The 19,427-nt window shown below is 37.2% G+C and overlaps 1 protein-coding gene across 1 annotated transcript; it reads right to left on the bottom strand.

Moving 5' to 3' along the window:
* Nucleotides 1-4,801: 4,801 nt before the first annotated feature.
* pip4p1a (phosphatidylinositol-4,5-bisphosphate 4-phosphatase 1a) lies at nucleotides 4,802-17,240 on the bottom strand. Its single transcript, XM_077559022.1, has 7 exons — nucleotides 16,975-17,240; nucleotides 14,443-14,636; nucleotides 12,725-12,831; nucleotides 12,488-12,593; nucleotides 10,790-10,842; nucleotides 9,026-9,116; nucleotides 4,802-6,943 (listed from the first exon to the last, which is right to left on the bottom strand). Exons 1-7 carry the CDS (start codon nucleotides 17,090-17,092, stop codon nucleotides 6,800-6,802), a joined length of 813 nt encoding a protein of 270 aa, XP_077415148.1. The 5' UTR covers nucleotides 17,093-17,240; the 3' UTR covers nucleotides 4,802-6,799.
* Nucleotides 17,241-19,427: the final 2,187 nt, after the last annotated feature.

Here is a 19,427-nt window from a genome sequence, read left to right on the forward strand (position 1 = left end):
TGATAGATGATAGATAGACGGACAGACAGACAGTTAGTTGTGTGAGTATATGTTGTCATTTCTATTTCTACTGTGATTACAGATTTTTCCCGAAGGCACCATTTGGGATGGATGGATGGATGGAAGGACAGACGGTGAGAAGAATAAACGATAGCTGTGCTATAATTCCACACTGTCCCTGAATGCATCACTTGAGTATAGCTAGTAGCTACTATAGATGGAGGGATGAAAGAAAGAAAAAAAGAAAAAGTTTGATTTCAGATTTTCCATGAAGGTAACACTCAACGTGGATGGTTGAATGAACTGCCTTTTGCTTTCATGTTGATTATTTATTGCAAATTAAGAATTGGTTTGATTATTTTTCAACCATTTTGGCTAACATTAGCAGAGGGTCATCTTAGTTTTAACATAAAAACATAAAAAGGTAACTAGATTTAGTTTTTTTTTTTTTTTTTTTACATAACTTTCTTTATATATATATATATATATATATGATGAATGTGCAGCCAACAACAAACAGTACTATCCAATTTAACCACTTATGCTAAGCTATTAGCATGCTAGTCATAGCTCCATATATAGCATGCTAGTATAAAAATGTTTTTCAAATAAGTTGACTTTTTGATATTTGTAAAACATGGTTACAAAATCCGATAAGTCACTTGATGGCTCTAATTTCAGACTGCCCCTGAAGGCAACACCTGACTTGGATGCGGAAAATGAACAAAAGTGATTTTACAAGCATCGTTTTAGTGGCGTGCAACAAATGAAGAGATCAAACACTAAATGGAATTTCAAAACAGAAACTGCCCGTGGCAATACACACAATCCATAAGATTACCAAGTACACACACACGCAAGCTTATACTCGTCAAATCTTTGAGATGGGATAGCTGACACCGGAGGCTTTTAATTCCAGTGTAAACACAAATAGTCTGCCAGACACACATCAATTATGGATGCGGCTAATTGACTTTTAGCAGCTCAGGGGTCACCCCCCCAAAAGCCTGATACCAAACACACTTTCATGCACATACATGCACACACATTTCTAGACGTCTACCTGATAGACATGACATCATCACTATGACTACAGTTGACCCCGCTTTGGCATTCACTGATTCATTTACTTGTTTGGGGGCTCACTCATCATTTGCTGAACCCTCGCTTATATGTGGCATTTTTCACTTTTTATTATTTATTTTTTTTTACCCCTGCATTATCACATTTCCTTTGGGATTTTATTTTATTTTAACTATAATCCATGCATTTCTTAACTCTGCTTGTCCTCACAAGGGTCGCGGGGGCACTGGAGCCTAACCCAGCTGGCTTTGGGCAGAAGGTGGGCTACACCCTGAACTGGTTGCCAGCCAATCGCAGGCAACTATAATGAAAATCAATCATTTGCAGATTTTGTAGTATTTTAGTTTTATTTCACAGTTGTATTCTATTTAATGCATTTCACTAGGATTTGAAAAATCTAAATACACGAAAAACGGAGCATAGGTTTTCAAACAAAAAAATGGTAAATAGTTGAATCCACAAATGCCGTACTGCAAATATGTGGGGTTCCCACTGTGTTTGAATTAGAATTTTTACGTAAATTGTAGTTTATTATTCATCGGGAAATCACGAGACAATTCAAATAAACACTTATTAGGAACACTCGCAAAACTGTGATTATTTCATACTGTCCTTGAAGGCAACACTTGACTTGTATGAATGGATGGATTTGATAGTTTGAATGTGAGGAAAAACGAAGAAGATTTTTTTTGTGTGTGCGATAAAAATGATTTCTGCTCCTTAAGAAAACACCAGACAAAAAGTTGACACAAATACAACCTTTACGCCCTCGCACCTTTATCCACATCCTCACTACATTCTCATCTGTTTTGAACGAGGGAGTGTGAGAAATTTCTGAGGCGACATCCTGAAACAACCCATGTCTCCCTCCCTCAGTCAACAGTATTACAGCTACGGTGACAAACTGGCCGTGTAAGTGTGTGTGTAGGTGCGGGGGTTAAATCTGGATTTGATCCTGCGCTAAAAGGACTGTTTGTTTTACGGCTGGCGAGCGCTCGCTTTAATCTGGCGCTTAGCTTTACACTCTTTATCCTCATCCTCATCCTGCCCTTCATCTCAATCCTATCATACACACGTACATGCGCGCACTTACACGCACACACACACACACACAAACTTGTTTTTGTTACATAGTGGGGCCAACATTTTCAGCATTTCACAGAGTTGTGGGGCCCACCAGTCCATGTGGGGCCATTTTGCTGGGCCCCACAAGTTTAGACCTCTTTTTGAGGGTCAAGACTTGATTTTAGAGTTTAGGTTTGAATTTGGTTATGGTTGAGGTTAGGGTAAGGAATAGGGGTAGGCAATCATTTTTGATGGTTGGGGTTAGGGGGCGGGGCTAGGAAATGCATTATATCAATGAGATGGCCCCACAAAGATAGTAAAACAAACTTGTAAGTGTGTGTTGTGTGTGTGTGTGTGAGTGTGTGTGTGAGTGCGTGTGTGTGCATGTGTTGAAGAGGATGATGGTATTGCAGCAGATGAGGGTCACACTGAAACGGGTCTTAAGGGTCAAATCGAGTTTATTTTTTTAATCGGTTTATTTTGTGTGTGTGTGTGCGTGTGAAAATGCGACACTAGCAATTTGACAGCTCGACTGTAAACTGAGTGCAGAAATCCTACATACGAGAGATAACAATAGTCTAGGAGCACCATTTTTTGTCCGAGACAATTGTTTTTTTTTTTCAGGGACTGGAATGAATTTCAATAAGGAAAATTACTTTTTTAAAGAGTAAATTGCATAATTATGTCAAGGTAGCACTATATATATAGGTTATATTATAGACCATAATATATAGTGCATCCATGTGGTTGTGATACAGTTATCCATCTCCATCATGAAGACAAATGACAAAGAAGAAGCACTGGCGCCCGCAGGCCCTGTAAAGAAACGAGTGAAAAATTAAGTCAATAAAAGGACAATAAAGAAAAAGACCTGCAGCAAGTCACAATGAAGTGTAAGTGTGTGGGAGCATTTGTGTGTGTAACCTAAAAGCACTTGATGACGTCCTCAGAAGGTTACAAAGGCTAGCCGGTGGTTCAGGTGTCTCTCAGGGGACTCGTGTGGTCTCTTAAAGCTTCTGCTGCCAAACCTTTCGTCTCTTTTGTGTCCTGGCAAGAAAAAAAAAAAGAAAAAAAAAAAAGACATCCTCACAGAACCTGAGAGGCGCCGGGACAAAGAGGACCTTCCTTTATAGAAACCTCAAAATGTTTCTCTTTTAGGGGAAAAAAATTAAGGTTGGGACTTAAGGCAAAAAAAATTCCCTCAGGGAAGTAATGGAAAGAGAATGAATCTGTTTGAGGGTCAAAAAAGCATTAGTGCAGCAATAATTTACATGTAATACAGACACACATCCCTTTTTTGAGGAATTCAAATGACTATGCATTCCATTAGTCTTTTTGGCTAATGAGCTAACTAGCTAGCATTCCGTTTGTGTCTTTGGCTAACAACAGCATAGCATAAGTGCATCTGAATTGCTTACAGATTCAGGTGTGACCATTTGAGGTGTAGTAGGCCTATAGCATAATGTTAGCATTAGCATACTGAAGGATTCTTACTATTTGCGTGTTCATGCCGTTGATTAACAAAACATACAATGAGATCTGTGAAAAGAGATATTTCCTTAAGGATTTATTACACAAATTTGTGGACAGACGAGCTTGGAGCCTTTCGGTTCCATCTCCTTCCTCATCTGTGTCGTTTCTCACTCCGCCCGTCGGTAATATCCTTTGTCCTAGAAGTCCCTCCCAGAATCACATGACATCTCAACACAGTTGACCAACTGCCCCCCTCTCTCTTTGTCCCAAGATGGAAAACAGGTAATCAGATAAGAGTTGACGTTGTTTACAGAAGAGACAGAGAGACTCTGAGGAGCCGTCTTATAAACAAAGGGTCTAATTAACACATTCGCTTTCCCCCACCTCATATGTTCTAAGGAGAGAACAAAGAAAACCAACGCCCTCACATCATTTGAATTCTCACACAAAACTATACTGAGTAAATCAAAGCAACTTTGTCCAATTCTAAATAGTTATAACTAAATCAAAACCGAATTAAATTGAAACAGAATATTTACTTCAATACCTATCATATGCATATTATATAACATATAGATAACACTAACATTGTTTACCTGAGCACAAATGTGGAATCAAATGAATAGGTGTGCGACAGCATTCTATTAGCATTTTTAACAATCAACTGCAAAACATCATTTTACACCTAATAAAATTTCTTACACACCAGATATTATCATGTGGCTGACCACACAGCATTACGTTAGCATTTTGAGCTAACTATTGCATAGCAGTATTTTTAGGAAGATAAATGCTGCCAAGCTTGGCGCAAACAAATGTGTGTGTTTTTGTCAGAGATTCAAATGACCACAAGGACAGCCGTGTGCGTGTAGGCTATAGCATAACATGAACATTTTGTGCTAATAACATAGCATTACAGAACATTCAGTATGCCTGTGTCTGGAGAAAAGTGTTTTGTTTTTTGTTTCTAGCAGTAGCATTGTTGGCTAACAAGGGCATGAAATTATTTTATGAGACATAACCTTGCTGAGAACAAGGTATTCAAACTACTAAATGGACCACTGCATATCATTAATGTTAGTGTTATGAGCTAACATCATAGCATTATCTATGTTAAAATGATCACGTTAGCCGGTGTGTATTTGTGTGCGTGCTTTAAAAACAAGAAGCCACACAAGCGTGCGTTTGACATGTCTTTATTTGGCGGCCTGTTGGTTCACGTGGTCCATGAATCACAAACTGCTCCCCAGACAGGCCGCGCACAATTAACTGGTTTATTAAAACACCATCCAAATTACTGCACTGATTTGAACAGATTTAAAAAAAAAAAAAAAAAAAAAAACATGATTGAAAAATGATAAAACATTAAGGCTTGTTCTCTCTAGCACGGTCATTGAGAATTTAGCGCAAAATTTGACAATGTATAAATAAATAACTTGCAATGTAAGGTGCTGGGTGTGTGTTTGTGTGTGTGCATGTACGTGATTGTGGGTGTGTTTCAGGCTCATCAGGTTAGTAGCTCATCACAAAAAAACAATAAATCATTAAATATGCAACAGAAGTAAAAATGATCACAATTTTAGTGTTCTTTTCCTGCATCCCACCTCTCCAAGTGATTGGCTTAATCACTTCCTGTCACACCAGCAAAAACAAAGATTATTTACAACAAAAAAAACCTTGTTCTTCATCAAAGAGTTTGAGAATTCATGATAATGGAGGTTAGCGTCGTCAGATTTAAACAATCACAGCTGTAGCGATATCGCGATTATGGTAAATATCTAGAATTTTAAGTCTGAGGGGCTCATCGTTTGTTTTGTTCGCAGTTACCATGACAACACACCATTTACAACTTTAACTAAACAAGTCGATCAAGGCGAAAGCTAGCTTAATGTTGCCAACTTAAAGGAGACGATTTGTGCACATGGCGACATCATTATGGTTTTACAATTTCACGTTGCAGAAAAGTTTGCAGTGGAACGGATTCGTTTTGCTCTTTGATTGTGGTTCACATTACGATAAATCATTTTTGATACGAAATAGTTTGTGTCAAAGAGGAAGCTAGCCTTGCTATACATGAAGTAAGATCAGGATTATGGTAAAGTCATCCATCACAATTTCTCGAAATACGACAAATCAAAGGAGAAGCTCGCCTCGCTAAACATCAAGCGACAGCGATTATGGGGAAGTTTTTGCGATTTAATGGCCGTGGGGTCTCGGAACTGACTCGTCTCATTTTGATTGTGGTTACCAGGACGATGCACACTTCAAAATTTCACGAAAGAAATCAGATCAAAGCTAGCCTCGTTTTAGGTCCTTTTCATGAAAACTTAAGAGGAAACAAGTTGAAAGCGACATTGCGATTATGGTAGAGCTTTTTTACAATTCTCAGATCTTTCAAAAGACACAGCATCTTCCTTCCTTTACAACAAAGCTCCTCCCACCCATCATGAGTGACCAATCAGGAAGCTTTTCACCTTGAGCTTAAAAATAAAAGTAACGTCCCCCTGGTGGTGCGTTCATAGAAAGCAGGGATTTTAACGTTTTCTTTTACGCTTCACAAAGCAATGTGCTATTACAGTAAATGATACAAAATATTTGAAAAAAACAAGCAAACAAACAGTATTTTTTGCTTTAAATGTGTTTACGTTATACTAGCAATAGCAAATAAAGCTGTCGAGACCGGTGAGAAACATTTTCATTTCCAGTTAAAATTGTTTGCTAGCTTCAAAGACCGTTTGGCCGTCGCCATCCGGAATTTGTTGGTCAAATGTTTTGTTAATGCTCAAAATTCTTTCCATTAGCGTCACTTTTTGAAGGATCAAAGTGGCTCCTCAGGGGTTTGGGGGTGTGGGGATATTCGCAGGCGGTGTTCTACCTTCACACGCGTTGAAACATTTCAAACAGCTCCTTCATCCTTTTGATTTACAAAGACGGCGACAGCATCAATGTCGCTGGTTTAGAAAATGCTAAATGCTTCGTTCAAGGCGCGGAAATGACAAAGCTGACGGAGGAGATGGAATAAAATGTAGTACAGGAAGTAGCCACATCACCAGTATAGTGAAATAAATATTTCTTATCTTCTTGTTTTAAAGCCATTCATCCACTGGCCTGGCCACTCGGGGGAAGGTTTGGAGGAAAGTGTGGGGGTGTTCGAGGGCAGGAGGAGGGGCCGGGGAGTCTATGTGAAGCTCTGGAGAGGCTGGCTGACCCGCATGCAAGCCCAGTAGAAGGCCCGTGCCAGGGTCACCAAAACCAGAAGCAGTAGAACGGCCCAAGAGGCGTAGATGCCAGGGTAGGTCTCAGCCTTCAGCCACGTGCCAGCCTAAAGGAATATGGGTGGCATGTCAGGAAGTTGCTCGTAGTGACTTGAAATTTAATAGCAACAGCTATCATGAGTTGACACACGAAAAAGTCAAAACAAGGTATGCCCATAAACACACAGGAAGTCTGCCATTTTGTTTCAAAGCTAAACTTAAAGTTAAAGCTACTGAACGCGGAATATTCCATTTCGAATCGCTACTGCCACCTGCTGACAAAAAAATGAAACTGCACATGCCGTTCTTCACGTACACACCACGCACATGACGTCACATCCCAGGCGGGGCGCGGGAAATTCTAACCTGAATCCAGTCTGAAAACTATTGGCCAGAGGCTTGCAGGAATACCCATTGTGAACAGCTAAGGTGTTAATCGACTAATTAGAAGACATTTCAGTCATAAATGGTCAAATATAAAGCTTATTGTAAAGTAACTTTTGGTAAAAAAAAGTTCCATATTGCAGCTTTAACTTTAACTTTGAAACAAAATGGCAGACTTCCTGTGTGTTTTTGGGCATAACTTGTTTTGCTGTCATGTTAGAACGATTTCCAGGGGTCCTTCAAGGCAAAATGCCTTCTAGATAATTCATTGGACTGACATGAGAACTCAAAATTAATGATAAATTAAACGCACAACATAACATCAAAAACCCACGCCTGAAAAAACACAGCAAGTCTAACATTTTGATCTGAAGCCAACATTTTAAAAAGGTGACTTTGGCTATTTCCATTGGTCCTTCAAGGCAAAAAGCCTTCGAAAGACTGTACTGGGTTGCCAGTATGATACCAAAAAAAAAACAATATGTTATATCTCATTTGTGAGCAAGGTTATAATAGTTCACAAAAACAAAAGAAATAAGTAAATTTGCACAAAAAAACAGAAAAGCTTAAAAACAAACAAAGACTAACTGAAAGTATGTCTTATGTTAATAAAATTAATGAAAACAAACTGTTTTCATTACTTCATTAAGATGAAAGTCTTTGTCAAGTCATTTTAAATTGAGTACATTTAAATTCCTGTTTTTATTTTGGTATTGCTGTACATCAGGAGTGCCTAAACCTTTTCTTCCGAGGGCCAAGAACAATCTGCAGTAAACGGACCACACTTAAGAACCATTAATGTGATGTTTTCACAAATCGGACCTTGATACAAAGCAGCAAGTGAATGAAACCACTCTTGTTTCTGAAACTGAATTATCTTGACCTCCACAGTGTTACAAACAGAAATTCAGTTACTATTTTTGTGGTAAATTTATGCGTGTTTTTGCATAGCTATAAAAGTTTAATTGACTGAATTTAAAACTGAAACTGAATTTAAAAGACAAAAGTCAAAACAAAACAAAAACTAACTGTAATGAAAAATCCAAAACTATTCTAACCCCGGTTGAGTAGAGCCACAAAATAAAAATAAAAATAAAATTAAATTTAAAAAATCAGTAAAAAACCCATGTCCTAAAAGATTATTTTGATCTAAAGCGGGCAGTTTAAAAAGCTGATTTTGTCTATTTTCATTGGCTTCTTCAAAACTAACTTTTGCTGCACATTTCATTCCATGAGGGGCTCCGTAAAGTGATTTTGTCGAGCTCAAGTCTAATTAGACCGCCACTAGAATTCCACTTGATGATGAAACCAAGCGCAGGACAGCTGTTGTGGATCTCATAGCAAGGATTACAGATGTTTTTAAAGCACATTTCTAAGAGAGTTGGGCAGAATGCTTAAAACAACTCTGCAGTTTTGTGCTCCTTTAGCGCCCTCTAACGGCCATCAATAACAATGCGTTGAATTATTACCCATTTGTTGGTATACATTTTTGTGGAGTCAAATCCAGATTGCACATTTAGCCACACCGTAAAATGTAAAATCACGTATTTTGGCATTTCAATCTTCTTCTTTTTTTTTTTTTTTTTTTTTAACACTGCCTGTAAAAGTCATTTTTGCTCCATTGCAAAAACACACCAGGTTTTACAGCTACATCTGGTCTAAATCTGAGCAGATTAGAGACAATTTGAGAATAGAAAAGGAAAATAAATAACGTTAAAATAAATAAAGTAGCATAAACTTTGGCATGACTGCACCATTTTACTCACAATCAGACCAGCAGTGGAGATACAGAACAGCAAGCAGAGCAGAAAACACCACAAACTCCGCCTCCTGGGATACCGCTGACCAATGGAGGAGCTGCAAGGTTGACAAAGAAGTTGAGGATGTTTGCAAAAATGATTCTCCCATTATTATTATTAAAAAAACAGATTGTTGTTGGACTAAGTTGACAATAAAAGGATCATATCTCTGCAAAACAGCTATTTGGACGGTGCACACAAAAAACAACATTGACAAGTTATTACATCAGGGCTGAAAATAATGCAATTTAACAGGGAACTACAGTGCAGCAAGACATCATGTAATGTTGGATTTATAAGACCCTTCACTGGGATGCACATGATACACATTCATTGTATTATGTAAAAATACAAAATGTTAGATGAAAAAAATACACAAATATTAGTTAAAAAATATTTCACAAAAATGGTAGGAAAAAATGCATATTAGACAAAGCAAAATCCAAAAGAATGGGAAAATACACAAACAATATTAGCAAAAGTTACAAATATTCTTGCAATAAATATTACATTTACAAAAATATACACCACAAATATTAAGCAAAATTATAAAAATGCTTGACAGAAAATAACTAAAATATTAAAATGAGAAAATATTAAAATGAGAAAATAAATATGAAAAAATTGACAAAAATACTAGGGCAAGAATGAAAATACAAAACTAGACAACAACAAAAAAACATTAGGAAAAGGACTACAGTGGAACCTCGGCGTTTGAACGTCTCGGAACTCGTACAATTCGGACTTCAACCAAAAAATCGGAGTAATAAACTCATTTTTGGAGTTCAAAAACCCAAGCAAAGCAAAGTAAGCCGAACATACCTTGAAAACGACTACCCGAGTAAAGCCGAGCGAATGCCGAATGCTCACATTGTGGTAGTTGAGACGATGCGCTGCTTATTTCCAGTCAGATTGTGAATACTCCCGGAGGTGCTCCATACTCGCAAGTGCATTTTGATTTTTCCACGACAATTTTCTTCGCCATGGGCCCAAAGAAAGACAACAGTGGCAGTAAAGAAAAACATACAGTGCTACGAACCACAGTGGAATTAGGAAGGACTACTTCTGTAAATACTGGCACGAGGACCCCCTTAGCTGTTCAACAACGTGCCTGAGGTTAAACAACGCACTCAAGGACCGCTTAGTAGTCTAACACTATGTAACAAAACACATGTTTTGCCCAATGTAAAATACACAAACTCATTACTGAACTAAAGCTAGCATTACCATAGTATTTATCATCACCCGATGCCATCACACCACAACAAGAAATGTAAGGTATTTTTATTGTTTAAATACTGTACGGTAATGTAAATGTAAAAAAACTAACAAATAGAAATTCAAATTGGAATTTTCTGTTTTTGGAGCTTGGGAACGGATTCATTGCATTTACAATATTTCCTATGGGAAAAAATGTTTCGGAGGTTGAACAATTCGGACCTTGAATACTTCGCAGGAGGAATGAATTATGTTCAAACTCCAAGGTACCACTGTATAAGAAAAATATTAACAAGTTACACAAATACTTAAATATTACAATTTTAATACATAACAATTAAAAAAACATTTTGCAATAGTAAGGCAAATACAAAGATATTATCTGAAAAAATATTAGAAAAAAAAGAAAAGAAAGAAATATACAAATATCACAAAAAGACCTGATAAAAAGTAAAAAAAAAATATTACAAAATAAACAAAAAAAAAGCCAAAAGAGAAATGATAATTACTCACACTTTCCTGCAATGCGGGCATCTGGCCAGCGTGCGGTCCGTGAACTCGGTCCACTGCAAGCACAAAACATTCTGACAATCAGTTTTTCCTGTAGCGTGCTCAAGCACGGACTGACTCTTTTCTTTTTCAAGTTGTTTTGAGTATACGAAGGCGTCTATGTCATAAGCCAAATAGCCTCCAGACTTTCTGTGTCAGTATGTAAAAAAAAAAAAATAATAATTGTAAGCACTGATGAAAAAAAATGAGGCCAATAGTGACACCGAGCTTCGTTTCAGTTTGGATGAAGACAAATGCTCGTCTGTGTCCGTGGAAATGCTAGCCAGCGTTGGCTCACTAATTACGCGGTGGAAAAAAATGTCCGCTCGGCAGCTTGACGGCCATTAAATTAAAGACGCGAGCAGCCACAGGGACAAGTGGACGATAAATTGCTGCGTAAATGAGAAGGAACGACGGCATTTAGCCGACTTTGTGCTGCGGAGGTATGATTGTCAGCAGCAGGAACAGGTACACGCAGACATTCTTCTTCATATGTATGTGCAGCAGAGACAAGTTTATCAGGCCATCGATGACAAGGATAGAAGCGCTACAGCACCCCAGGCACAGGTTAGTACTCGTGTTCCCCAACAGGACAGGTGGAGGCCCGCTGAATAATAAATAAGCACCTCATTCAACGCTTTTTATTACCTCCACCAAAGCCGGAGTTAGAGTTACATCATCATTTTGTTTGCTAGCAAAGCAACTAACACTGTCGAGCAGTTATATTTTGGTGTAAAGACATAAGCGCAATTATTACAATTACGTTAATCACCTTAAAAAAAAAAAGTATGTTAATGTAATCCGTATTTTCCTCGTTTTATATTTTTGTTGACATTTTTATATTGTACCCATGTGTATTATTCCAAAAATATTTCATTTTTATCATTAATATAATTACATGAAAAAAATGAAGGCTTTTATTTTAAAACATACTGTTTTTTTGTAGACTTACCTTAAAAAATGTACAAATATTTAAAACATAATCATACAAAGATCAAGTTATACTTTTTTAATAAACAAATAAAATGATATTTTAAAATAATGTTTCTTATATATTTTAATATATTTATGCGTTATTTTTGTTTTTATTTGACATAATTTAAATTATATATTTTAAAAGATTAACTTTAGTTTTTAATTATAATTATATATTTTTTTATTATAATTATTTTTTTAGAAGTTTATTTGGAAAATGTTTAGAAGTTTATTTGGCACATGTATACAATAATGGGGGGAAATGTATTATAAGTACACTTGTAAAAAAATTTAAGAAGAAAAAAACAATTCAAACAAACAGAAACTAACATCAAATGAAGCAACCAGAAATAAAAAAATCAAACCAGTAATTGGTCGTAATTTAGACATACATGTTCGAAAAGTATACATTTATATTCCTAGCTGTTTAACTCAATTTCATCATCAAAATATCAAAAATTATCATTTATAAATTTTGTTTAAATTTTTTTTACAAATATATAATTTTAAATTTGAACAGTCTTATGTTGAATGCTGTTGCTAAAAGAGAAAAAAAAATACAAATAAATCGTACGAAAAAGACGACAACGACGAAGTAGAACTCCAGCTTGATCTGAGACTTTTGATGCTAAACTAACTAGCATAATGAGGACTAATGAATGGCAAGAGAGTCGACGGCCGGCATACCAGGAAGGTGTTGCTGCAATGTCCGCAGGAGACGCGGGCCCCGGCGGGTTGGGGGTCTGGACTGGCTGGACCGGGATGAACTGGGCCCAGGTTGATTATCCGCTTACTGCAACCACACGTACAGGAAAAAATACACAATAAGACACCACCCAAATAAACAAAAAACAAAACTATTCCACTTGAGACTAGCTTAATGAGCAACTGGAACTGTGTGTGTGTAGTGTGTAAATGAAGTACCAGTACGGCCTGGGACACGCGATCCGCTGGGAGGTGACTTTGCAGATGAGCAGGCAGTTGCAGGGACAGCGAACGTACTTCTTCCCCGCCGGAGCGTTCTTGATGGGCTGCACAGAAAGGAATTCCTCACTTCACATGGACATCAGAGTCACAAGCGCCTTAGAAAACAGCACAAGAGGGTTGGAGGGGCAACGTTCGACCAGCTGCGCCATTCACTTGTTGAACATTTAAAATATTATTTTTACATTATGTGTCAAGAAAAATCACATATTTGTATTATTGGTGTAGACTCCAATGTCGCTCTTTTGTTGCTTTAGTGTTATAAAACAAACAAACAACGAAACCCAGCAACAACTTGAACAATGCAATCATGTGAGCAGCTTCTCAGACAAAGTTTCAACAGCACGCTGCGGCTGCTGGATTTGCACAAAAGATCACACGCAAGTCATTTGCCTTCACCTGCAAGACCTGACTCTCACGACTACAATATTAGCCAGTTGGGTTAGTGATCTCCACCAAGGCAAAACAATTCTACTGCATTTTGTCAAAGTGTCTAGTGCCGTTTTCTTTTTATCATTTTTTTTCTTTTAGATCTTTATTAGGACAAAGACATTTCATTTGTACAATCTAACACCATTCTAAATCTGGTACAATTGGGCATTTAAAGGACAAACAAATAGCGGGGGTCGACTGTAAAGTAAATAAACAAGTTGTTTGTTCAATCGTCTGATTGGACTGGTGATCAGTTAGCATTTTTTTTTTAACTCGCTGATTGGCTCCAAAATCCTTAGTTCATACATGAGATTTAAAATACATAAGGGATCAATTACTGTATTTTTAAAAAAATATATATTTTACTATAATGTTTCATTTTATTTACAATAAATTTAATTATATAAAAAAACCTAATTTAAAAACATTAACTAATATTATTAACTAATTGTGTAAAATAAAATAATCAGTTCATTAAAAAGTGAAATGGATCAGGTAAAATGTTTCTTTTACATTTACAGTAAATTTAACCAAATCTCATCACTTGCATTTAAAATGTTAAATGTATAATGGTTTAATATTTATAATTGATCAGCTACAATAAATTAACCATTTATTTGATGAATACATTAATAAAGAACAAATACATTTTTACAAATTATTTTTAGGAAAAATCTGCAACAAATGCTGATAGTTTTGCTTTTCACTTTTTTCCTCCAGTGGCAGTGGATGAGTTAAGAATGTTGAAACACAACTTCAAGCATGTACATTTGAAGTGATACTTGACTCATTCAGCTATTTTCAGCAATAAAAAATATATTAACACATTTTGTCTAGAATTAATTTGATAACTTCATCAACTTTCATTTACAATTAACACCTTTAAAAACACATTTTGCCTTTTGCTGTGACATGACAGCTGCTCAGAGTTTTCTGGGTTTGGTCATGTAACGTTCGCAAACTGAGCCATGATTGGTCGTTAACTGCGCCCTGAACACACGTGATGTCATTTTCAGTCAATTTTAAGTGTCAAAATGTCTTTCTAAAGCTATTAACTGTACATGAAAAATAGTTATCAAATTAATTATAGACCAAATATTAACGTCTTACTGCTGAAAATGGCTGAATGAGTCAAGAATCCCTTTAAGGCTTTACAATGCCGACAGTCTGAGCCTGAATGGATTAATTGACTTTACGTTATTCTCAATGGAACAAATAAGACGTACCGTGGCCTCATTACACACACCACACTTGACCACGTGCTGGTGGATTTTTCCCTCCACCGAGATGAGACTCTGGCACACCCGGCAGCTGATGACGGGCGCGCTGCCGCTCTCGGGCGAGGTGAGAGGCGAGTACGGAGGCGGGTCCTCGCCCAGGAGCACCGACGGCTGCGTGGGGCTGGGGAAAGGTGGGAAGCCTGAATAGGGAGTTTAAAAAAAACACAATGATAATAATACCAAACTACAGAAAGAGTCAATTGTCACATATCCATTAAAAAAATTGTATCTATGTTTTACTGAGTCAAAAACGTCATAAAACAGCTGATAGGAAAGTAGTAATTGGTCATTTTATGCATTGGACACCCACCAGCATTCTGACATTTCTGGTGCATTTTTCCAAAATTGTCTATTTTTCCTTTGTAAAATTACAACATACGGTAATTCTATTAATACAAATGTGGTTTTCAGAAAACATTGACTTTATTCTTTATTTTTGATCTTGTCATATAGTTTTTTCTCTCTCTTATCTCATCTTCTCAAAATATTTGAACTTCTTTCGCAAAACACCACAACTTGGTTCTTGTCAAATCAAAAATTTATTCTCACAAATGATGTCTTTTTCTTGTAAAACTAGATATTTCTTACTATAAAATTAAATTTCCCCTCATAATATTACAACCTACAGTATGCCTTGACATATAACTATTAACAACTTGGTTGCTCTAAAGTTAGAATTAATTTTCATAAAAATCTGACTTTGTTGTAAAACAAGGGTTTTCTTTGTTGAAATTCCATTTTTTACTAGCAACTTATGTCAAAACTTTGTCTCAGACAAATAACAAATGCATTATTTTTAAACTTTCAATTTTGTTGTTGTAAAATTGGATTTTTGTTCTCGTAAAATCTCTCCCTCTTCACTTACATTTTCCCTTCACTTGATATTGCAAAATCCACAACTTTATCCTTGAGGAAAAATAAAATAAATAATTCTCATAAAATTTTGACTATATTCTTGTAAAATTACATAACAGTATTTTCCTTTGGTCAGTTTTTATCTCTCATAATATTGTAACTTTATCGTCGCAATACCACAATTTGGTTCTCATAAAATTCCTTATTCCAATAAAATGTATTATTGAAAAAAAAATATGATTTGAGGGATTATTAATTATTCTGTCAAGTTACATTTTTTTCTCATAATACTACGAAGTATTTCTTGTAATTCCACACCTTAGTCTTGTAAAAAATTCCGATAGAGGGGGTGGTAAACAAGAGTGACAAACAAGGGTTGGTACAACAGGACTGCAAGAAAAAAAGAAAAGTTGAATTTCCCATGACAAGTGACCTCTTTATGATTAACAAGCTAATAAGATTTGGTCTCGAGTTCTGCTTTCTGAAAGCAGCTTTTGCAAGGAAAACACTCCAGGAATGCTGGGAGGGAAATCCAACCCATCAATCTGCACATGCTTAAAATGAATTATATATAATATTTCTTCATCTTATTCATTTGATTAAAATGGGTAAGTATTTGCGAAAAAGTAGACCATTTTTAAATATAATATTAAATATTACATAGACGGGACCCTTTTGAACCCAACGCCTCAATTATCGACCACTCATTGGCTACAGCTCTGCTTGGACCCGACCTGCGACGTCTACCGACAGGTGTTTCTCGTGCTGATGGCCATTGAAAAAGGCGAATTAAACTTGATTCTGTTCGAACTGAGCGACGCTAAGCTTTTTAAATACGACCACAGTGTTACAAAAAGGTCGTAGCCAAGTCGCGTAAAATGGCAAGCTGCGAAATTGACGTTTAACTAGCCTTCCAATGCAGCTTTAGGTCGGAAAACACTCTTGGGCTGCTGGGAGAGGGATACAACTAATGAGACACCCGTATTTAACATGGTTGACTTCATATTATTGCTTTAGGTTTTTAATTTGTCTGAAAATAAGTAAATAGATGAGGAGAAACCTCATCTGAACCCAACCCATCCCTCATCGGCTTCTCACTGGCCAGAGCTCTGCTTAGACCAGCCCTCTACTGTCTTCCGATTGGCCGTGTGACGTGTCAATCAAAACAGGTGTTTCTCCTTTTTGCTAACCAGTGAACCAGCACAATTAGCTTAATTGCGCTCGTAGAAAAAGACAGTGAGAATTTAAAGCCCAACTAGCATATTTTAGATGAGTCGTAACATAACTGTGGTGATGAGAAGTTGCCATTTTGACGTTTAGTGAGCATTTTTGGCCAGATAATAAGAGGTAGCTCGCGTGCTATTACAGCAGAGTGATTAGCTGGTTAGCTGTAGTGATGCGTTCAGGTCCTTGGAGAAAAAAATGAGTCAATACAAAATATTCAGTCTCCCCCGGGGACAACGTCTAGAGACAGCCGGCAACCGACGTCATTTCCCGGGGTGCAAACAAGCACGTCGAGCCGGTTCTCCGTCACTGTCACAGCGCCAGCTAGCTGTTAGCAACAGGCTAGTCGAGCGGAAGATGGTGAGCGCGAAGGCGGCGATGAGGCAACCGACTACTCACTCTGTGGCTTGCTGGACACACCGTAGGGCGCCGCACCCGGCGACAGGCCGCCGTTGCCGCTGCCGAGGGCGCCGTCGCCCAGATCCGACAGGAGCGGAGACCTCTCGCCGTCCGCCATGCCGAGAGCGAGCGAGCGAGCGAAAGAGAGAGAGAGAGAGAGAGAGAGAGAGAGAGAGCCTGGCACGAAGCGAGGGAGGGGAGAGAGAAGAGAAGAGAGGAGCGCTTGCTACGCGAGTATGTTGTATTGTTGTGTCGGAAATGCGAGCGTCACGTGATCACGCGCCCGCTGCTGCGGTAACAACGCATGCGCATGCGCACAACCATCACAACCAGTCCTACTTTTGTCAATGATTTCATATTTAAATGACATATAACAAATTTGCCATACATCAAAGTTTCACCAGTGCTGTATAGTTGATCTAATATCCTCTAATCCTACGAGAGAGAAAACCCCCGTTTAATTTAAAAATCGTAGTCTTTCAAGAAAAAGTCATACTTTTGAGAAAAACAAATCGGATATTTCTAAGAACAATGTGAAATATTTGATAATAGCTGTATAATTTTGAGATGCATGCATATAATTCTGGGAAGTAATATATTTCAGAAAAAAAGTTGCATGTTTTAAGGAAAAGGTTGTTTTAAAATGTTTTAGAAAAGGTGATAGGTTGAAAACAAGTTGCATTTTTTTGTAGGAAAGCTTGTGTTTGTAGCTTCTGAAAAAAAACATTTGCTTATTTTTCGATAAAGTTGTTTTTTGTTTTCAGAAAAAAATACAGATTTTTGACAAGTAATGCATATTAGGGGGAAAATATATTTTACTAAAGTCACAGTTGAGAAAAAAGTTGCATATTTTCCAGAAAAAAGTCCCATTTGGAAGGGGAAAATGTTGCTTTTAGAAACAAATGTTCAAATTTTAACAGATCATAAATTTGAGGGGGCGAGTTGAAAATATTTGGTATAACTTTAAAAAAAATTGTTTAAGGTTGAATATTTTCGAGAAAGGTTTTTCAAGTTTTAGAAAAAGTTATTTGAAAAAGCTAGAGTTTTAGAAAGAAGTCTTGTTTTTTATATGTATCTGTGGGGAGGGGATTTCTATTTTTTTATTTATTTAATCATATTTGACCTTTTTTTGGGAAAATATTTGAAAGAAAGTTATTAAAAAAAAGTTGCATATTTTGGCAAAAAAATAATCTTGGAAATTAGTTTGAGAGAAAAAATCTATTGACTTAATAATTAAACGTTTTCTTCTACGTCTACACATTCAAAATACTATAGTCCACTTTTGTATTAATTTACAAGACACTTGACATGGGGTGCAGCCGTAACGTTTGTCCACGAGGTGGCTCTAAAAAACACAAAAAGTCACCCAAAAAAAAGCATCTGTCCATCTTCCAAACGAGTGAACTGGAGGGCATGACTTTTGGCGAGAGAAATTGGGTACATGCTGAACTGGTCACCCACCGATTGCAAATTGACATTGCCCAGCACACCAGTTAATTGTTTGACTACATTGTGCCCTTTAATTAACTGGACATTAGTTCATCATTTGTCTATATTGTGCCCTGAGAGAGACAGGCGTCTAGTCCAGCCTGGCATCTGTGCTGACATTGGTTGTCGACCATTCCATTGTTCAACTATTAATGTCCTGCAATTGACTGGCGACCAATCCAGCATGTAAGAGTAAGCACCATAGAAAACACAGACTCAGATTTATTGTCATTCACAAATTGATTGCGTAGCTAATGAAGTGCCCTGTGAGTGCAGAAGCTTGTCGAAATATATTGATGTAAATATAGTACACGTAGGATTGAGGGCCAAAAATTGATTGTAGGGACTATTTTGTGAGGATATAAATTAGTGATGCACCGAATATTCGGCCAGAGAACAATTTCGGTTGAAAATGAGAAAAATATGCATTTTCGGCATTCGGCCGAAATAAAATTGGAGCCGAAAAAATATTGCCAAAATAGGATGTTGTGGTCAAGAAGAAGAAGAAGAAAAAAAACTGAATCTGAGTGATATTAAACATTGTTTTTTATTTTGCTAATAACTTTTATTTTTATTTTTTCGGTTTTCGGCCAAGCGTTTCTCATTTTCAGCCCAAAAAAAAATCATTTCGGTGCATCCCTAATATATAAATCAAGGTTTTATGGGCAAAAATCCATCCTAAGTGACCACAAAAGGGGTCCATGGAGTCCTCTGGCGTCGAGGTTGCCTACCGCCTGGAAACAAAAGATCGTTTGTGGGGCGACTGGCATGGAGCAAAACTTTCTCCTTTTCTCTGCTTGTGGAACACCTGCGAGCCCAGAAAGACCAGAATAACATAATGACAGCCTTGTTTGCACGGGAAATGATGCCTTTCCTGTCGCATGGCTAAGATTAGCATACACACACGCACACACTTTCTCTCTGTGCGGCCAGGAGCAAAGCTTCCCAAAGAAAGACTCTTGAAG

Source organism: Vanacampus margaritifer, chromosome 2 (genome assembly GCF_051991255.1).
Source record: "Vanacampus margaritifer isolate UIUO_Vmar chromosome 2, RoL_Vmar_1.0, whole genome shotgun sequence".
Lineage (NCBI taxonomy): Eukaryota > Metazoa > Chordata > Actinopteri > Syngnathiformes > Syngnathidae > Vanacampus > Vanacampus margaritifer.